A 20756-nucleotide genomic window follows, 5' to 3' on the forward strand; every position below is an offset into this window, starting at 1 on the left:
AGCATCACAAATAAATAAATAAATACAATTTAATAGATACCTCTTGTATTACAATATCTAGAGTCTAGACTACATGTGTGCGATTGTATGTATGTTCTATTTGAAGTGTGGAATGTTTCATGTTTATGTATGAACAGCTGCATGGGTGGTCCGGACGGACCGATTTGTGAAAACTCTTTTCATTACTAAGCTATTTGTATTTAAAATTATAATTATTTCAGCCGTTAACTGCCCACTGTTGGACATAGGCCTTCCCCGTTAAGGGGGGTATTTTTTTTGTGTGAAAATGTTAATGGGTTAATTCGAAATTCGAATTCAACGATAAATTAGTCATGATTGTTTTCAGGGGAAACCGCGTGAAGGTCGGCCTGATAAGGTATGTTGATAGCGATAGAGACTAACCTCCCCATTACTAACAACCCCTTCACCCCCCCCCCCCTCTAAAGCCATGAATCAGCATAAAGATTAATTAATTTACAATTATATTATTATAATTTTTATTAAATGGGTAAAAATAGAATATCGACATTAAGCCTTACATACATGAGTGACCATGGTAAAGGAAATAGTGGCACATTCTATGCCGGGACCACACGGCGAGTCTCCTTATTAGCCCTTAAATACCTGAAGTTTCAAATTTGATACCCAGGTTATAAATCGCATTGGGCGCCTACAATCGATTTGATTTTAATATTTAGCTGTTTACATGTTACCAAATGTTTTTTTTTTTTTTCAAAATAAATATATAAAAATATCGTTTTGATTTTTTTTTCTATTTTTCCCTATTAGTAAACACAGTAAAGGGTGCATTTATATATTTTTTTAATTTGATTTAAAAAATCAGGCTTTTAACGGTTAAAACAGGTTAATACTTTGATTTATAATTATTCTGTCTACAATTCCAGACGTTATGCGATTCAGAATGTCACGATAGCTCAGTAGCTTTGTATCAATTACACGCTTAAAACCACAGATGTTATAAGTCTATACATAAAGCACATATGCCTATATGTCTATGTTTGGGCACCTCTGTCCCTTTCGTGTTTCTAACGTGAAGCAGTTGTGTTTGCATGGTTGTTTCGGTTTGAAGAGTGGGATATGGCGTGAATTTACAGGGTACAGAGGAATAACACCTGAGTCCTCAGGAATGGCAAAGAATGGGGGGTACCACGGGTGAAACAGTATACTCTGTTATTTCCTTGATACTGTTCATGTCTATAGGCGAAGGTTACCACTTTCCATCAGGTAGACCGTCAGCTTGTTTGCCATTCTAGGATGTATATTTTTTTTTAAAAGGTTCGCCGCTGTCCTTTCTTCGCCCTCCCTTAGTCGTCTCTTACGACAGCCAGGGGAAAGGAGGGGTGGCCCATTCTATGCCGGGGCACACAAGAGGATTTTTTTTAGAATACAAGCTTTTTAGATGGTCAATCGGAAACATTAAACTGTTTTAAAATATTGACAGACAATTGCAACACTTCGGTAAGCAAACATTATGAATGCTCTCAAGTCATATTATACAGATTAGACAAGTCAACAGCTGTTACTACGATTTACAGAGTACAAAATGTCGGTATATTGCATTCAAGAGCCACTTATAAATATTGTGTCAGATAATCTTATCGCGAGACAATATTAACTATGAATTTAAGTGTTTTTGCAGTTGAATTTGTCATCATTGTAGTATATAAAAAAATATGTGTACCTAAGGTTGGCAACATTGAAAATGTAACATGGCTTCTCTCTCTTTATCATGGCGTCTTACATTTAAGCTGAGAACAAGGAATTACATAGAAGGAATGATAAAACAAAAACTGTAAATCATATGGTTGCTTCCTTTTCTCTTATGCAAATATAATTAGTAAAAAGAGGACGAAAGATACACCATCAGTTGCTGTTTTTCTCAATTCATAGCAGGCTAGTGTATAGAATATGTTTGATATGTTAATTATTAATTATTGACAAATTTTACATTACTAAATTATATATTCGACACAGTTTATGTAGAAAATATGCAAGCAGGTTGTATCTGAATTTGGTAGGGTTATACGGGCGTATAAAATTTTCTATACACTAGCCTGCTATGAATTGACAATTTTATCGCTCCTTCTATGTATTTCTTGTTCTTAGGATTAAAGTGCATTTTCATTTATAAGCGTTTTTTTTATTACAAGGAAAAGTTATTTAAGAGTGCAAGGCACATTCAATGTTTTCTTTTTGATGGGTGAAAATGGTATGGTAACCCCGCCTGCGCTAACGGAATACGCTGGCGGGGCACCAGTGAAGGATGATCGATAAGAATGAAAACAGGCCAGTTAGCCCATCATGATGAATTCATCAGGAATTAACCATGATAGTTTCCAGGGGGAACCGCGAGGAGGTTGACCTGGTTGGGTATATTGCTAGCAATAGGATTCTCAGTCTCCATTACTAACAATCCCTTTCCCCCATTCAATGTTTTACAACATTATAATCATCATATCAAGTTGTCACCGTATGGTCCTGGGATAGAATGGGCCACCCCTTCCTTTCCCGTGGGTGTCGTAAGAAGCGATTAAGGAAAATTAATGGTCGAGAGATGGGCAGCAGCGTCCTTCTTAAAACATAACCAAACTTTAATTGTCAACCCGCCCGCCAAGTGTGGTACTGACCTACTACTGGTAAAACCTCTGAAGGGGAGGTTTATATTCAGCATTGGACAGTTAACAGCTGATATGGTGATGATGATGATGATGATGAATAGTTAATAGGTAGGTACCTAAAATTAGATTTTTTATTACTACATCTATTATACGTCATCTGTTTGTATTTATGTCACTATTTGTATTGCATTGTTTTCATTTAGATTAAGTAATGTAAAAGTAAGATAACTTCAAAAGTATAGTATGATGTCATACATGGGTCAACATTCATGTTTACATATGTTTGAAAGACATTTAATATCAACTCATATCTTTAGATGCCGTCAGTTTCCATTTTTGTTCTACATTGCAGATTGCATTTTTAAATAACTCCCCAAAAGAAATGAGATTGTAGATTCCGTTGAATTTTAAATCTACGTAAAATACTTTTTAATTTCGGTTGTATTTTTTTTTTTATGTTTGTTACCTCATAACTACGTCGGTTGTAAACCGAATTGATTTTTTTTTATCTGTAAAAATGTACATACAGATTGGTCACACAGAAATTTCAAAATCGGTTCGGTAGTTCAATTTATAAATCAAAATAACCAGGTTTATCATAATTTAAGTCTTTTTTGTGAAACACGACCTTAATTATTTTGTATCTGTAAGTATATTTTAAACTAGCGACTCGACCCGGCTTCGAATGGTTTTTTTTAATTATAAATTAAAGCACATTTTACACATTCATAGTATAACTATCTATAGGTGAAGGAATTTTTAAAATTGGTTTTTAAAAAAAAGTACCTATCTTTTTTTAGTTTATCCATTACGAACAAGAAATTCAAATATATTTTATTTCTAATATTAGTTTTGTCGTGTGGTGTCGACATAGAATGGGCCAGCCCTTACTTTTCCGTGGGCGTCGTAAGAGGCGACTTAAGAAATGATTAAGGGACGGGCAACAGAATTCCTCTTAAAATATCACCAAAGCCTAACTGCGGTTGCTAAGCCTCCTGCCAAGTGTGGCTACTTCTGGCAAACTCTCCCTTTATAGGGGAAGCCTATAGGGTTTATATTAGAGTCGGCAATGCGCACGTGACACCCCTAGTGTTGCAAGCGTCTATAAACTACAGTAACTGTTTACCATTAGACGAGCTGTATACTTGTTTGCCATACCATACTTTGTGATATAAAAAAAAAAAGATATGATATAAATTTTAATTTAGATTAGTGACGCCTCCCTTTGCGATTTAGATACGTTTAATTCCTATAATAAATATAATTGATTCAAAATGGCGAATGTAGGTAAGGTAACAAGGTAAATAAATTAATAATATATTTGTGTTATATTTTATATTAAAACCTGCAAACAGGAAAGTTGTTAATTTTTCCTTAATTTTGTGTACAGTAATGTAAATAATAAGTGAATATAAATAAAGTATAATAATATTATACTATATAATAATAACACGAATCGGAGGTCATCGGCTGTTCAAACACTCATGAGCATGAGGTGGGGAGTTTAAATTACAGTGATTAACGTCTCCGTTGGTAGTAATAGTAAATACTCTTTAAAAATCATCGTCGTTAATTTATGGCAAATTCCTCACTTATAAATGGGAGTAAGGGATTATTTGAGTTATTAATGGGAACTACCAGTCCAATTGCTAGCAATATACCCTATCAGGTCAACCTCTGCGCGGTTCCCCCTGGAAAATTTGTCACAAAAGGCTAACTGACTTGTTTCATCCTCGCCTATTATTCCTCGATGGTGCCCCACCAAGGTATTACCCATAGCGCAAGCGAGGTTACCACTCTATTATCACTCATCAAAAAAGACTTCATCCTCACTGGTGCTTCATCAGCGTATACTAATAGCACGGGCGGGGTTACTATACCATTTTCAGCCATAAAAAATACATTTCCATTCATTAACAAGACCCGTTAGCTGAGATACCTAAGTGAATTGTTTGGGAGATCTCGCGACGTCAAATTCGCACGACCTTTTAATTTGTCCGTTAGATGATATACATAATTTAAAAATACAATTAGATATATATTCAAAGGTAACTGTTTGTTTAGCAGGGTCGATATCGTAGATATCGCAGCGTAGTATATAGTACATATATTTACTACTATAGTATTTAACACTTTCTTTAATTTAACGAATAAATTAAAAAATAAATGTCAACAACTTTATGCGTATGAACGAAACGTTACTATACAGATTAGACGAAATAAAAAAATAATAATAACCCGCCAAATAATTGCAACTTTAGCATAGATAAAGGATAGTATTTGGCCTTTGACATACCCCATTATTTATAAATTTAAAAGCTACTAATCTATTTTAACTATTACACTGTTTAGTCACTTTCATTCAAAATGAGAATTTAGCACAAAAGAAAGAGACAAAACAGTTCGATAGCTATAATAAATAAATTTATAAGAGATGCCTCTCTAGTCTGTATGTTTGCGATCGTTCACGATTCAACCTTTTTAGAATAATTAATAACGAAGAATTAAAAATAAACATATGTCCTTTTGTTACGATTGCTCGTGTTTTTCTATGCACTTCTAAAATAAACGCCGTCCTTTTACTTTCTCTTTTATACCTTTTATTCGAATGTTTCTTCATCAAACACTGTATATAATAGCTACATCAGTCATGAATAATTATATGTATAATAGAAGTATACAAGTTAACTCCAATTACAAGAATAATTGCCAATATCAAAATTTTCACGTAAAATAAAAATTTTAAATAGTATACAAACAAAAGAAAATATGCACACATTAAAGTTTTGCGTTCTTCGAAAATATGACTTCAATTCAATATGTATTGAAGTCATATTTTTGTAGTACTAATCATTTAAAAGTGGCGCTCTCTCTCTCTCGTGGTGCTCTCTCTCTCTCGTGGTGCTCTCTCTCTCTCTTTCATGTGACGCTATCTCTCTCTATCTCTCTCTCTCTTTCTTTCTCTCTTTTGTGTCGCCGTTTCTAGGTCGTATTTGTCATAAGTGATGCACTAGTACAATGCTGATTTTAGCATTATTTTTAGATCGCCGGACGCAAAACAAGTTAATAATTTAAGTACTTATTTTCAAGAATGACTCACACAATTTTCACATTTCATCTCGTGAATCATTCTGTTATTTATATAAATGCATACTAATATAAATTCATAGATTTATTATAATGTACTTATCTAAGTATTAATGCAGCTAGCCTACCTAGACCAATGATAAAAAAGTATTTAGGTACTTTTTGTTTACTGGGTGATAAAGGATTTTTTTTAATGCGTGATATTTAACCCTGTCTGCGCTATCGGTATACACTGGCGGGGTACCATTGATAGATGACTGATGAGGATGAAAGCAGGTCAGTTAGCCCATCCTGACGAATTCAACTAGAATTAGCCACGATGGTTTCCAGGGGGAACCACGTGGAGGTCGACCTGACAGGGTCCATCCAGGCCCATCATGATGGGCTAACTGGCCTGTTTTCATTTTCATCTATCACCCTTCACTGGTGCTCCGCCAGCGTATCCCGTTAGCGCAGGCGGGGTTACCATACCATTTTCACCCATAAAAAAAAACACGATGGTTTTCAATGGGAAACTAGGTATAAGTCGAATTGGGTAGGCATATTACCAACAATGGGCTACTGGTCCCCGTTACTTACAGTCCCTTTCCCTCAGGAAAATAAGTAGTTATAAGTTATGGAGTTATCTACTTTGTCTAAAGACCTTATAGGTATTTAGATACAAAATGATCATTTTGTATCTATAAGCTTACCTATAAGGTAATAAAATGAACATTATATATATATATATATATTGTATAGATTTAACAATGATATATTTACTATAAAAGTAAATAATATAATACATACATTAATACAAAAAAATATTACATATTATTTAGTGACAAAATAAGTTTATTTTAGGTTTATAAATATTTACTCTTAATAATTTTTTATTTAAAAATAAATAAAAATCACTAGGATTTATATATTAGTGGGTATCGTTCAATCCAAGAAACTGATTCGCTGCTAATCCAATCCAATTAAAAATAAAATGCATCGTGTCGCTCGCAAGAGGGAATCGCAAGTCGGCAATATCTAGACGCAACTGCAATGCAACTCGTCGTGCCAATCCCAGTTTGTTATATCTACTAAAATGCAGCCAGACATTTCTATAGCATATCACCCCACCACCCTCTTTTTGTACGTATCGCAGAGAGAACGAATCCGGCCATATAGGCATATAGATGTCATATAGGCATAATATTAATGTGCCTTTGCTACACAAAATAAGAATATAAAAAAAAAAAAAACTTACTTTTTTTGGTCCGTTTTGGACGATGGTCTCGTATTCCAAACCTTCCACAGACATTTTATATTCACTATTAAAAAAATCCACAGTAAAATTCACACTACAAAAATTTTATAAAATTTTTGGTATTATTTCACACAATTTTGTATTTATAAGAGACAGTGGAGTGTTCGTACGTTAAACTGGCACTAAAAAGCTAACAGTTCATATAAATCACTGGTTCCATTAAAGAATTTGATGGGAATTGGGTGTATGAATTAAATTATACGTAGTGCCGCCGGCCGGCACTGTTGCAATAACCAATATCACACGCCCACAGCCTCCCTCGCTCTCCAGTGAGTGAGTGAATACAAACATACATATAACGAACATAGAAAGTAGTAGGTACATATAACTTGAAATAAGTATAAGTAGAGTAGACATACCTCTATAGGTATGTCTACTACAATATTGATGTGCGGTCTATTTAAGGCGAATTTATACAGTCAATCAATCCTAAAAAATAGAGAAGTAGATTTATAAATACTTTGTAATACTGCTGTGGATGTTTAATAATCATAATATGAATCTAATTAAAGCTCTCTAATTGATAATAATAAAATAATAGATCAATAATATAAATACTAATAACTCCCTGATTAAGAAGTCCATACATGGTCAAGTACGAATAGTTAAAGTACGAATGTAATATTCATGTAACTTAGATTTTTTCGTGTAAAAATCTAAATAACAAAATTATAAAATTGTATCACCTGAGGAAGACTTTGTACAAAAGTCGATTGCTTGAGTACCTCTGTCCTATTCGTGTTTCTACCGTGAAGCAGTTGTGGTCGCATGGCTGTGTTTCGGTTTGAAGGGTGGGATATGGCGTGAATTTATATATATATTCTTTATTGCACTAAAACATACAGTAACAACAATAAGTTAATAACAATGTTAGCAAAGGCAAACTTATCTCTAAAAGAGATTTCTTCCAGTCAACCTAACTCAGTTGCATAGGAAGTAGTGAGTGGGTAGTAGTAGTGCAAGACAGAAATTTAAATAAATATTTACATAAATTATAAATAATTATATATATATACACACACACATATATATATATATATATATATATATATATATATATATATATATATATATATATATATATATATATATATATATACATACATATACACACATACATACACACGTTAAATACAACATATCAATATTTACTGGGTACAGAGGAATAACACCTGAGTCCTCTGGAATGGCAACGCATAGAGAGTATCATGGGCGAAACAGTCTACTCTGTTATGTCCATGGTACTGATCATGTCTATAGTTGACGGTTACCACTTTACATTAGGTGGGCCGTCAGTTTGTTTGCCATTCTAAGCCGCATCGCATCTGTCAACTGCTGACTACTGGCAATAATAGTTAAATCTCAAAACATACATTCCAGACAAATTATCATATTTAAGACTAGTCAGCATAGTCTCCGACCTTAGCCTGTTCACAACGGAAAAAATGTACTAAAAAAAATCAAAACATTCACGTGTTGTTTGACATTTGATGTACTGAATTGAATCGCCTAAAAAAATACAAAATTATCTATTTTTACATAGTTATAATAACTAAACTTAATTTTATACTGTTCCTGACGTTATTCACTGACCAAAATTTTAAAGATACCAATTGCCTTACGAACTTAGTCAATATTTCCTATATTGCAAACAGCAGCAACAAAAATATGCAGTGATAAATGTAAACAAAGGAAAAAATATTATTCTTATCTGTTTTTTATAATACTTCATTGTCTATATATACGAAGAGAGCCTTAAATTATGGACGAAGAACTTAAAGTCCTGAAACAAGGCGCGGAAGCAAAACTCTATGTATGCAAATACTTGGGCCAGCCCACTTTAATTAAGGAGAGATTCCAGAAAAATTATAGGCACCCAGATCTCGACGCTACTATCACGAAAGAAAGAATAAAAAACGAAGCGAGGTCCATAGTTCGGTGTAAAACAGCAGGAGTTAAGACACCATCATTGTATTTAGTTGATTTTCAGCGACGTCGAATTTATATGCAGCATTTTGAGAACAGTATAACTGTTAAGGATTTCATCATTAATGTTGTAAATTCTGATCAGAATAGTAATGCTGCGAGCACATTGGAAGCTGTTGCTACCATGATAGGCCATACTGTTCGGAAATTGCATGAAAATAACATAATCCATGGTGACTTGACCACATCAAATATGCTGCTCATTGAAAGGACCCCAAATGATACTGATAATGTTTCAAAATGGCTGCAAAAGGATAATTTAGAGTTAGTCATGATAGATTTTGGTTTATCATATGTCGATTCGAGCACTGAAGATATGGGTGTTGATTTGTATGTGTTAGAACGAGCTATAATTAGTACACATAATGATTTTCCAAGCTTATTCAATAAGATTTTAGATGCTTATATGAATTACAACAAGCACAATAATATAAAAGAAATTATCAATAAGTTTGAAGAGGTGAGAGCAAGAGGCAGGAAGAGGACTATGGTTGGATGATTTATATAATGTTAAATAAATAAAATAAATATTATTTATAATAATCTAACTTTTACTCATATTGATAGTAATTTAAAATTTGTTTTCTTATAAACCTGGCTCTGATACATATATTAAATTTATATGCAAGATTTACTCACAAATAAATCTTAAATTCATTCAAATTGGCCCAGAATTTGTAGAAAACATACTGCTCGATTAAGAGCCGCCTTTCTAAAGACCTTTAATTTTCCCTTTCTTAAAGTAATTATTAGGTGTATCCAAAGAATTTTAGTACTTTTAAAAAGTACTGATTGTAACCTTTCACTTTTTCAAAATTAGAATAATAACAAACACCGAATGATATAGCTGTATGAGTATAGTTAATTTCTATTATTATTTTTTTTATTCTTAAAAAAAGTAACATTTCAATTTCGAATTTCGAGTAAAATCTAAATTTGTAAGAGACTGCTTTTAGCGATAAGGCCACCTTTTGTATATGCACATTCTGTATAAGTACTCCTTGTATACATCTCTACTGTGCGCTTTATTATTATTATTATTTTTGGAGTCAAAGTAGATCAGTAATAAAATCAGTAAGTACTTTTTCACGATCCACAGTTAACATTTCTAGTATCAATTGCACCATGCTATAAATCGCCGAGTATTGATTTGCCAGACTAGGCGAAATAAGAAATTAAAATAGGATTACTTCAAAATTTTCATTGAACGCTTATTTAATTAGATAATATGGAAAAGGAGGTAATTATTTTTTATTCGATCTCCGTATTGTATTTTCTTCTGTTTTTAATGATTAAGTAAAATAATGATTTTTAAGTAGTAGAGAATGCCATATAGCAATAACCTTGCCACTTGTACAAAATTTTATTATGAAATAAATAATAATATATAAATGGAAATAAACGAATCCCCTATCATGGGCTATGCGAGACGAGACTTCCGGATAAAATCGAAACAATTGCTGGAAACGGTAAAACAATTTGAGTTCATTAATTCGTAAATCGGGAGATTTGAACCCTGAAATTTTAAACTCTGTTACTTGGCAATTTAAATTCTTGTTCTTAGATTTAAATACATAGACTGTGTTTATATATTATAGTAAATAATTAGTAATTACTAATTTTATATTCTACTACTAAATTAATAATATACTAATTTTCTTATTCGAATAATTTTACTAATTAGAACAAAGTCCTTTCCTATGTATGGTACTACCAAGCCCTTATTACCTGTACCGCACAACTAATTCAACGCTAAGTGATAACAAGTAACGATTAAAAAAATGGAGACAATAGAATTGATGTATATCTAACCCTTTCATTTATATCAAATCCTAATCATTCAAAGTTAAATACGTTGTAGTCGGATTAATAAAGTCACGTATCGCTACTCTATAACGTAGTGATTACTTGCTCTGTAACGTATTTTTTATATTATTAATATCAATAGGACTTGCATCCAGAGCCGTAAAACAAATTAATAAAAAAGTAAAATATAACCTCAAAATAAATGTTATTATTATTTTAGTATTTTATTGAACTTGTTTAATTTTAATAATATATAAAATGAAGCGGCATATTACATGTCTATCGAGGATAGTGATGCAAAACCATCATGCTAAAACTATACCAAATACTAGTAAGTAAATTTTTTTTTTAAAAGAACCATTGTTCTTAGAATTTTTAAATAAAATATACAATGTTTTACAGGATTTTTAAGTACCCAAGAAGCAACAGAGCGGCGTAATCACTTGTTTACATTGGAAAAAAAGCGACAGCAGGAAAATGTTGGGAGAATAGAAAAAATAGAAGTTAATTACAAGGGTGTTCCTAAAGATTTCACATTGGTTATGAACAAAGACATTTCCACGCCTTATGACTGTGCTAAACGTGAGTTTCATTTATTAAACTGTTGCATTTTATTTGACAAAACTATAGCTGATATATGTCTGTTCTAAAAGAACTCAATAATAATATAAACAAGTGTATAATTGACCCGAACATAAGACTGCTGATGGCAAATAGTAGTGTACCTAAATAAAAAATTAACTGATTAAATTTTTCGATTTATTACTAATGTCATTTGATAAGTGTTTCTGTAATAACAAAAAAAAATAGCTTAATTTTTATTAAATTCTATTGAAACGATACTGTTAATAACAATTTTAAATGATACATCAATAAATAGTGTGAAATAAAGTCACTGTCTGTGTCTGTGTGTCTGTTTGTTTCTTCTTCTACTTCTGAATAAGATTATGAACTTTGATGCCAGTTTCACTGATATTTATATTATTTTTGTAGACCTATAAAAGAGACACAATCCCACCACACATTGTTTTGCTGTATATTAAATGGATTAAGCAGCATTTTCAATGAAGTACTCTATTAATTTGATTTCTTCCGACATCTTGAACAATTATCGTCAAATGATGAAATATTTCACCAAATTAACACAAAACAATATTAAACTACACATATAAACATTCCTCTCAAATCACTCTATCTATTGATGAAAACTGCATTAAAATCTATTAAGTAGTTTAAAAGATTTAAGCTAGATGGCAGTAAGTGTCTTTGTTTTATACAACATAGAGATGAATACTCCCCCTCACAAAAAAAAAAAACTCTATTTATTACATTCTATCACTAAAATTTTTTTACATTTCGATAGATTTTAAATGAAATAAACATAAATAAATGACTCATATGCACAACGGCCCAAATGAGAGGCTAAGCGTGGAAAAGTGAGTCCAATTTACATTACATTACATTACAAACATAAATTTAAAAAAATATGAGTATAAGCATGCCATGTTACTCATTTGATAATTTAAAAAATTGAATGTTTATTTTTTTTTTCAGATATGAGCGAGTGGCATGTTGAATCTAGTGCTCTAGCTCTGTTAGACGGAAACGTGTATTGGGACATGCACAGACCACTCACAGAAAATTGCACCTTACAGGTATGTAGAAGATTTATTATAATTATCCATAGACATATTTAGAGAGGGGGTAGGCTGTGAATCTGTGAACTTTTTATACAATGACAAACAAGGTGACGGTTACCACTTTCCATCAGGTGGGCCGTCAGCTTGTTTGCCATTCTAAGTTGTATAAAACAAGCAATAGCCCCTCTGAAATCAAGATAATAACTGTAAATTCAGTTACAGAATAGCACTGTTTTAGGTGCTGTGATGCCCAACATACCCCTTATGTGTTACTGTGTATGAACACTAAGATGATAAAAGCTATATATAAGATATATTATTATATTTTATTTATAATATATAATAATATATCTATTATAAATAAAATATATTTATTATTATAATAATTTTGACTGTATGCTTTAGTCAATAATACTTCTGACTAAACTAACAGTTAAAAGTATGTTCTAACCACAAATTTGCATTCAAAAGTACTAACAACCAATAACTTTCAGTTAAAAAACACTTGACTACCCTGTTCAGTCAGAATTACTTTGGACTAGGAGGAGAGGGATTGTTAGCAATGGAGTTTGACAGCCCCATTGCTAGCAATATGCCCTATTAGGTCAACCTCCACGTGGTTCTCCCTGGAAACCATCGTGAACAATTCTTGCTGAATTCGTCACGATGAGCTAACTGACCTGCTTCATTTTCCTTCACTGGTGCCCCGCCGATGTATACTGATAGCGCAAGTGGGGTACCATTCCATTATCACCCATTAAAAAAAAGTACTTTGGACTGGTTAAGAGTTTTGACTGCATCATATATAAGATTCTATCTCCTTGCACTATAATTTAATATGGCCATATCTCCCACTTCAAAACTGAAAATAGGTGGGTTACCAATATAACAATTTAATAATTAAAGATTGTGTCCCACAGAAAAACTGGCATCAGTTGTGACAAAATGCTGTTATTTTGACTTAACAAGTAAATTACTGAACTAATTTTGATAAAATTTCTATAGAATCAATCTGCAAGTATATCCTTTCAGATAAAAAATATTCTAATTTGGTTTAGAAATGATGGACGTATGAGGTAACAAACATAAAAAATACAATTGAATTCAATTCTTAATTAAGAACTCCCTTCTTTTTGAAGTCAATTGAAAACACTTGTGATCAAATTTTTTAAAAAAAGAATAAGAAAATTTCTATTTTATATAAATTATTTAATTTATTAGCTTTGCTTAGTCCAGGACTAGATGGCATTGTGTGAAGTGTCAAAAGTTTTTTTTTTTTAATATTTATATGATATTTTCTTCCAGCTTCAAAACTTCACAGTAGCAGAACCACAACAAGTGAATAAAGCATTCTGGAAGACCTGCTCGTTGGTGCTCGGAGCTTGTGCCAGCATAGCGTTCAAAGAAAATGTTACCGTTAAACTGCATAGTTTCCCCGGACCGGACAGTTAGTTTTTTTATACCATGATAGTAACAAACAAGCATACAGCTCAACTGATGGTAAATGGTCACTGTAGCCTATGGACGAATACTACGGGTATTATGTGCCCGTTGCCAATTCTGAAGAAACCTATATACATCCTTCTTGAAGAACCCCATACTGTAGTCTCTAAGTAAAATCTCGGCTTGGGGAGCTCATTCCACAACCTACTTGACATATGGCAGTGAAATTCCAGGGTATAGAGAAATAACATCATCGTTTTCACAAATAGCAATGGTATCACAGTGTATTTATGATGAATGTAACGAATTCCACGAGAATTGACCACAATAGTGGTAGTTGACCTGTATATTGCTAGCAATGGGGCTGTTTGACCCCCAATCAATTTGACTGACAATTCCCTTCCCCCATCTATTCCAGTTATTTTTAATGGATGATAATGGAATGGTAACCCTCTGCCTGAGCTATCGGTATACACTGGCGGGGCACCAGTGAGGATGAAACAGCTAGTCAGTCAGCCCATCGTGACGAATTCAAGGATAAATAGTCACAATGGTTTTCAGGGGAAACAACGTGGAGGTCGACCTGATAGGGGATATTGCAATGGGGTCTAACCTCCCCATTACTAACAATCCCTTCCCCCCTATCTATTCCAGTTCGCAGCGGCTCCTTCATATACGACATCGACCTCCCGACCCTCCCTGACTGGACGCCGACACACCAGGAGCTGTACACCATCACAGCGGAGTTCGTCAAGTTCGCACGTCAGGGTCACCTTATAGAGAGGCTGGAGGTCGGCGAGGAGTTAGCCCTCGAGATGTTCAAGGAGAACGAGCACAAGTCCAAGCAAATACCGAACATAGCCAGAACTAACGGTGAGTGTCATTCTGTAGAACCAGCTTCAAAAAAAGGCTCTCGACTCTGTATTTTTTTTTATTTGTTACGTCATAACTCCGTCAATTACAAACCGATTTATAAAAATCTTTCAAATTCTAAAAGGATATACTCCATATTTACCAGAGGTAGACTTTGTACAAAAGTCATTTGTTTGGGGTCATGTCTGTCCCATTCGTGTTTCTACCGTGAAGCAGTTGTGTTTGCATGACTGTGTTTCGGTTTGAAGGGTAGGATATGGCAGTGAATTATCTACACTAATGTTATAAAGAGGAAAGATTTGTATTTTTGTATGTATGTATGTTTGTAATGAATAAACTCAAAAACTACTTTGCCGATTTCAAAAATTCTTTCACCATTAGAAAGCTCCATTCACCCTGAGTAACATAGGCTATATTTATTGCTAGAAAAGATTAGAGATCCTTACTATAAAACTAGTAACGTAACTCAAGGTGTAAAAAAATGCTATAAAATATCTTTGGTCGCGTGCGCTGCGGAAACTATTGGTGATAGAACAAAAGTATGTTCTACAATATTGAAGAAAATATCAATAACTACAAAAAACTTCGCTATACTATATGTCCAACTATTATCGTTATGTCACAATGACCACTTTTTAAAATGTTGTAAAAATGTCCACCCGTGCGAAGCCGGGATGGGCCGCTAGTATAGTATAATTATAAAGTAATATTTAATATTGTAACACAGGTAAAGTGACGCTGTACAGGGTCGGCAAACACGTGGACATATCGAAGGGACCTCTCATCAGCCATACGGCGCAAATCGGACGCGTCTCCATAACCTCCATACACAGGCTAACTGGTAAATTATAAAATATACAGCATGTTGATTCACGTGTAGCATTTCTTGGAACTAGTCTTCATCATCATCATCATCATCATATCAGGCGTCAACTGTCCACTGTTGAACATAGGCCTCCCCCATAAGGGGAGTTTTGACAGTAGTCGCCATGCTTGGCAGGCGAGTCGGCGACCGCACCGTTTCTTTTTAAATGGATGATAATGGAATGGTTACCCCGCCTGTGCTTTCAGTATACACTGGTGGAGCACCAGTGAGGGATAATAGGTGACGATGAAAGCAGGTCAGTTAGCCCATCATGGCAAACTCCACTAGAATTAACCGCAAGGGTTTCCAGGGGGAACCGCGTGGAGGAGACCTGATAGAGGTGTATTGCTAGCAATGGGTCAGTTAGACCCCATTACTAACAATCCCTCTCCCCCACCGCACTTAAGTTTTGATGTTATAAGAGGGACGTTGCTGTCCATTCCTCAACGGTTAAATTCCCTTAGTCACCTCTTGACATCCACGGAAATGGAACGAGTGGCCCGCTCTATGCCGAGACTATATGGCGATCCCTGTTTGCACCAGAGGGAGACTTTGTACAAAAGTCGATTGCTTGGATACCTCTGTCCCATTCGTGTTTCAACAGTGAAGCAGTTGTGTTTGCATGGCTGTGTTTCGCTTTGAAGGGTGGGATATGGCGTGAATTTACTGGGTACAGAGGAATAACACCAGAGTCCTCAGGAATGGCAACGCATGGAGGGTATCATGGGCGAAACAGTGTACTCTGTTATGTCCATGGTACTGCTCATGTCTATAGGCGACGGTTACCATTTTCCATCAGGTGGACCGTCAGCTTGTTTGCCATTCTAAGTTGTATAAAAAAAAGCACCTTACTCTCATGCATGTCCTTCGAAATTCTAATTGTCTATTTTTTTTATTTCAGGTTCATCAGACAGCGATATCAAGCAGCTGTACAGGTTCCAGGGCGTGGCGTTACCCGCCGGAGTCATATTGGACCACTTTGCTTTCTCCATACTCACAGAACGAGCTAAAAAATTGGTAATTTTATTATACTATATACAGAAACGAAAATTTTGAGCATGTATATATATCCATACACATGTTACCAGAGGCAGACTTTGTACAAAAATCGTTTGCTGGGGTATCTCTGTACAATTCTTGTTTCTACCATGTTTCTTCATGGCTGTGTTTCGGTTTGAAGGGTAGGATATGGCGTAAATTTTTAGAGTACAGAGGAATAACACCCGAGTCCTTACGAATGGCAACGCATGGGGGGGTATCATGGGCGAAACAGTATACTCTGTTATGTCCATGCTATTGCTCATATCTATAGGCGACGGTTACTACATTCTATCAGATGGGCTGTCAGCTTGTTTGCCATTTTAAGTTGCATAAAAAAAAACGGTTAAACAGACTTAAATAAAATTTTAAGCACTCCAGAAACATAGACTTAGTATAATGTAGGCATGGTTAAAATAGATACTGATCCGATATCTATATATTGGGTTCCCCTGAACGTTGATTGCCGATGAACTTTTTAAAGTTCATCACCCATTTCGGTCATATATCTATTTTCGAATATGTTTAAAATCTGTTATCCAATATTATTTTTTAGATAACAGACTTTTAACATAGTTTTTATTGGACCAGTATATAGATATTGTACCTAAAATATATAGGTATTGTATCTAAATATATACAGATATTGTAACTACAATATATTGCTATATATTACCCACTTCTACTATAACGTACTTCACTTCATAACTTAAGAGTAGAAATGATATAATTACAATAGTTCTTTCGAAATTATTTTTATTTTAAAGTTTTTCCTGTAAAGTTCACAGTGTAATTATAAATATTAATGGTACTTGAACTCAGTCCTTGTAGGACCCATTTTTTCTTAAGTCCTCATTTCGCACTGCTGCACACTGCACTACTGTAGCACCGATTTACTTCTAACGTACAGGATAGTCTTTCCATTACTTTCAATAAGAGTACATAGGGGGAAAGGGATTGTTAGTAATGGAGACTGAGAATCCCATTGCTAGCAATATGCCCAACCAGGTCAACGTCGCGCTTCTCCCTGGAAACTATCTTAGTTAATTCCTGATGAATTCATCATGACGGGCTAACTGGCCTGTTTTCATTCTCACCTATCACCCTTCACTGCTGCTCCGCCAGCGTGTCCCGTTAGCGCAGGCAGGGTTACCATACCATTTTTACCCATCAAAAAAATAAGAGTACATATATTTTACTTGCCTTATATTTATGCTCTCTTTTTTTCTTGTACCTTTCCTGCACTAGATTACCCGTGCTACTGCACCGAGTTGGCTGGAAGATATCTCTTTCAGATATATGTATATAGATAGATTTTCCTCCCATTTGAACTTCATAGACCTTCTGCCATTTATGGATGACTGCATATTAATTGTAAATGTTTGTTTTTAGTGTTAATTAATTTCTTTTTTGTTTTAATACAGAATTTAGCAAGATCACCCATCAACAAATTCGTGGAAAGACAAGATTCTAATAAAGAGAATGTAGCGGCGCGTGCGTGATGAATTGTTTTATGATCTGTAGACTGTAGTATTATATTTGTAAGATAAGAAACCAAAATATTTAAAGAATTCTTGCGTTTTATTTACACCTAGTTATCGCCACTCTTGCCACGCTTGATAGGCGGGTTGGTAACTGCAGTTAGACTTTAGTGACATTTTAAGAGGGTCGCTGCTGCCCATCTCTCGATTATTAGGTACCCTTAAGCGCTTCTTATGACACCCATGGGAAAAGAACGGGTGGCCCGTTCTGTGTCGAGACCAGACGGTCGCCATTTATTTGCGAAGCGAAATGTAAAGTAAATACCTAAGTAAAGTTTTGCAATTTAATCTAAAGTAATAATTTGTAATCTGGTAACACTGTCGCGTACACAATTGTATGAAAAAGCTGACCCGCTTTTTTTGAAACATTTGTATGGAGACACTATCTATACAATCTAAGGTTTATGTATACATAATATTCAAATCTTTAGAAACGTACAAGTTTTGGATTGTATGGTTAAAATTTGAGTTAAATATCCATTAATTAACCCGTTTCTAGTAAAAAGAAAGAAATGTAGAAAAAAAACGTGAAAAGCGCGGGAAACGTTTAAAAAAGCGGGAGTGTTTTTTGATCTTCTTTAAATTAATTTTATTTTTAATTATATAAGGATTAGTTTTATTTATATATTGTGTATTAGATTGTATATATAATTGTATATTTTGTAGTAATAGTGTTTGTTGCTGTAAATATTGGTAAGTAAATTACCTATATTAATTAGACATTATGGATCCACCTATAGACCCTGGGGGGACAACCCCCCAGGTGTCTGCAAATATAACTATCCCATTTAATAATAGTTTTGATATATTGGGTGAATCTAGTATGGACACAGATGGTTCTAGCGTTGCAAGTTCTAAACGTAAGCGAGTACGTGGCGAACGTCGCATTTGCAAACATTGCAATAAAAAACGAAGGAGGCACACCAAAGGTCTCGAATCTAAAATTAAAGATAGTGATTGTCAATGTATTGAGGATGAGAATCAAACTCAAGTATCAATACCAGTTGTAAATAATACCGAGTCTGTTAAACCTGCTTCTCCACCCAGTACTTTAAGCAGAACTTTGTACAATGCCGAGGATGTAGCTCCTTATGTCGTTCATGTACAAAAAAATGAAACACATCCTAATGATAACACTACATTACATCCTATTGCATTTGGTCGCTTTTTACACACTAATAAGATAAATAATATAGTGAATGGTAGCCTCAAAAGAATAGGAAGAAACCGTTTATCGCTTTCTTTCTCAAATTTTGAAAATGCAAATGCATTTTTAAATAATAGTCACTTAGAAACACATAATTTTAAGGCATTTATACCTTCTTTCCATGTAACCCGTATGGGAATTGTGAGGGGTATTCCTAAAGATTGGACAGAAGAGGAAGTAATCCAAAATATATCAGTACCTATAGGTTGTGGGAGAATTCTAAAAACCAGAAGAATTAAGAAAAAGACCATTAATGAAGGACAACCAAGTTTTATTAATACTGAAACCATTGTTATTACTTTTGATGGACAAATATTACCAAAAAGAGTATTTATGTTTTACACATCATTAACTGTAGATTTGTACATTTACCCCACTATCCAATGCTATAACTGCTGTAGGTTCGGACATGTCAAGATGCAGTGTCGTTCAAATCCTCGGTGTTATAAATGCAGGCAAAATCATACAGGTGATAAATGTGAAGTAGATGAGGAAAATGTTTCTTGTATCTTGTGTAATGGTTCTCATTCAGCAATTAGTAAGAAATGTCCTGAATATGCACGTCAGAAAGCCATTAAAGAAACAATGGCCCACAGTTGTGTTTCTTATGCTGAAGCATCAAAATTTCATCCTCCCACTTCTAAACTATATTCAGATGTATTAACATCATCATCTCCGTCCAATAAATCTCATTTTCAATCTTCTTTCCTCAAAGAGAAATCATCATTACCACATATTCAATCATCACATAAAAAAACAGTTACACTTAAACCACGCTCTCCTCAAAAAGCACAACAAGGATATGATCGTTCTGCCCATGAAGCCATAGTTAAGGAATATAATATTCCTGCTCCCTCTAATGGTTGTGCATTATCATCAAATAATATTGACAATAATCAATCCATCTTTGATATTATTCTCATGCTTATTAAAGTGTTATCGCAATCGAAGATGATACAAACAACTTTACCACCGTCCAACGATGCCATTTACAATGTATTTTCTCAATTATTAACTTCTCACAATGGATTACAAAGTCCTAATAATTCAGTGGAACTGTCGTAGCATAACAAACAAGAAATCAGACTTATTTTATTTGATTAATAAATATAATCCTTTTATAATAGCTCTCCAAGAGACTTGGTTAAAGCCAGGATATCCTTTTAGGATTTCAGGCTTTACAAGTCTCCGTGATGATAGAGCTGACGGATATGGCGGTGTTGCCATATTGGTCAAAAACTCCTTCCTTTTTCTTCTTTTTCGCTTCCTGTATATAGCGGCATTAATGCAGCTGCTATAATTATAAATGGTATCTGTTTTGTTACTTTATATAT

General features: G+C 34.1%; 3 protein-coding genes across 3 annotated transcripts in view; 2 read left to right on the forward strand and 1 right to left on the reverse strand.

The window, feature by feature from the left end:
- Positions 1-7316, reverse strand: part of LOC113509239 (coactosin-like protein) — a 37465-nt gene extending 30149 nt beyond the window's left edge. The window contains exon 1 of the mRNA XM_052903597.1: positions 6964-7316. Within this exon, the coding sequence (XP_052759557.1) occupies positions 6964-7017 (54 nt within the window). The 5' untranslated portion in view covers positions 7018-7316. The remainder of the gene's footprint in view (positions 1-6963) is intronic.
- Positions 7317-8314: 998 nt separating this feature from the next.
- On the forward strand, positions 8315-9547 carry LOC113520052 (EKC/KEOPS complex subunit TP53RK). Its single transcript, XM_026905313.3, has one exon. The coding sequence runs from the start codon at positions 8786-8788 to the stop codon at positions 9506-9508; it is 723 nt and encodes a 240-aa protein (XP_026761114.1). The 5' UTR covers positions 8315-8785; the 3' UTR covers positions 9509-9547.
- A 1403-nt stretch (positions 9548-10950) lies between these two features.
- On the forward strand, positions 10951-18245 carry LOC113520051 (39S ribosomal protein L39, mitochondrial). Its single transcript, XM_026905312.3, has 8 exons — positions 10951-11146; positions 11218-11397; positions 12370-12470; positions 13761-13902; positions 14553-14771; positions 15499-15612; positions 16538-16653; positions 18099-18245. The coding sequence occupies exons 1-8, from the start codon at positions 11074-11076 to the stop codon at positions 18174-18176; spliced, it is 1023 nt and encodes a 340-aa protein (XP_026761113.1). The 5' UTR covers positions 10951-11073; the 3' UTR covers positions 18177-18245.
- The last annotated feature ends 2511 nt before the right edge of the window (positions 18246-20756 follow it).

Source organism: Galleria mellonella, unplaced genomic scaffold (assembly GCF_026898425.1).
Source record: "Galleria mellonella isolate WM207_F2 unplaced genomic scaffold, CSIRO_AGI_GalMel_v1 utg1053, whole genome shotgun sequence".
Classification (NCBI taxonomy): Eukaryota; Metazoa; Arthropoda; class Insecta; order Lepidoptera; family Pyralidae; genus Galleria; species Galleria mellonella.

Excerpts from the sequence above, each read along its gene's own strand:
- LOC113520052 (XM_026905313.3), top strand. The coding sequence starts at position 8,786 with ATGGACGAAGAACTTAAAGTCCTGAAACAAGGCGCGGAAGCAAAACTC.
- LOC113520051 (XM_026905312.3), top strand. The coding sequence starts at position 11,074 with ATGAAGCGGCATATTACATGTCTATCGAGGATAGTGATGCAAAACCAT. Across the intron at positions 11,147-11,217 it reads TAAAACTATACCAAATACTA|GATTTTTAAGTACCCAAGAA; the intron begins GTAAGTAAATTT and ends AATGTTTTACAG. Across the intron at positions 12,471-13,760 it reads CAGAAAATTGCACCTTACAG|CTTCAAAACTTCACAGTAGC; the intron begins GTATGTAGAAGA and ends ATTTTCTTCCAG.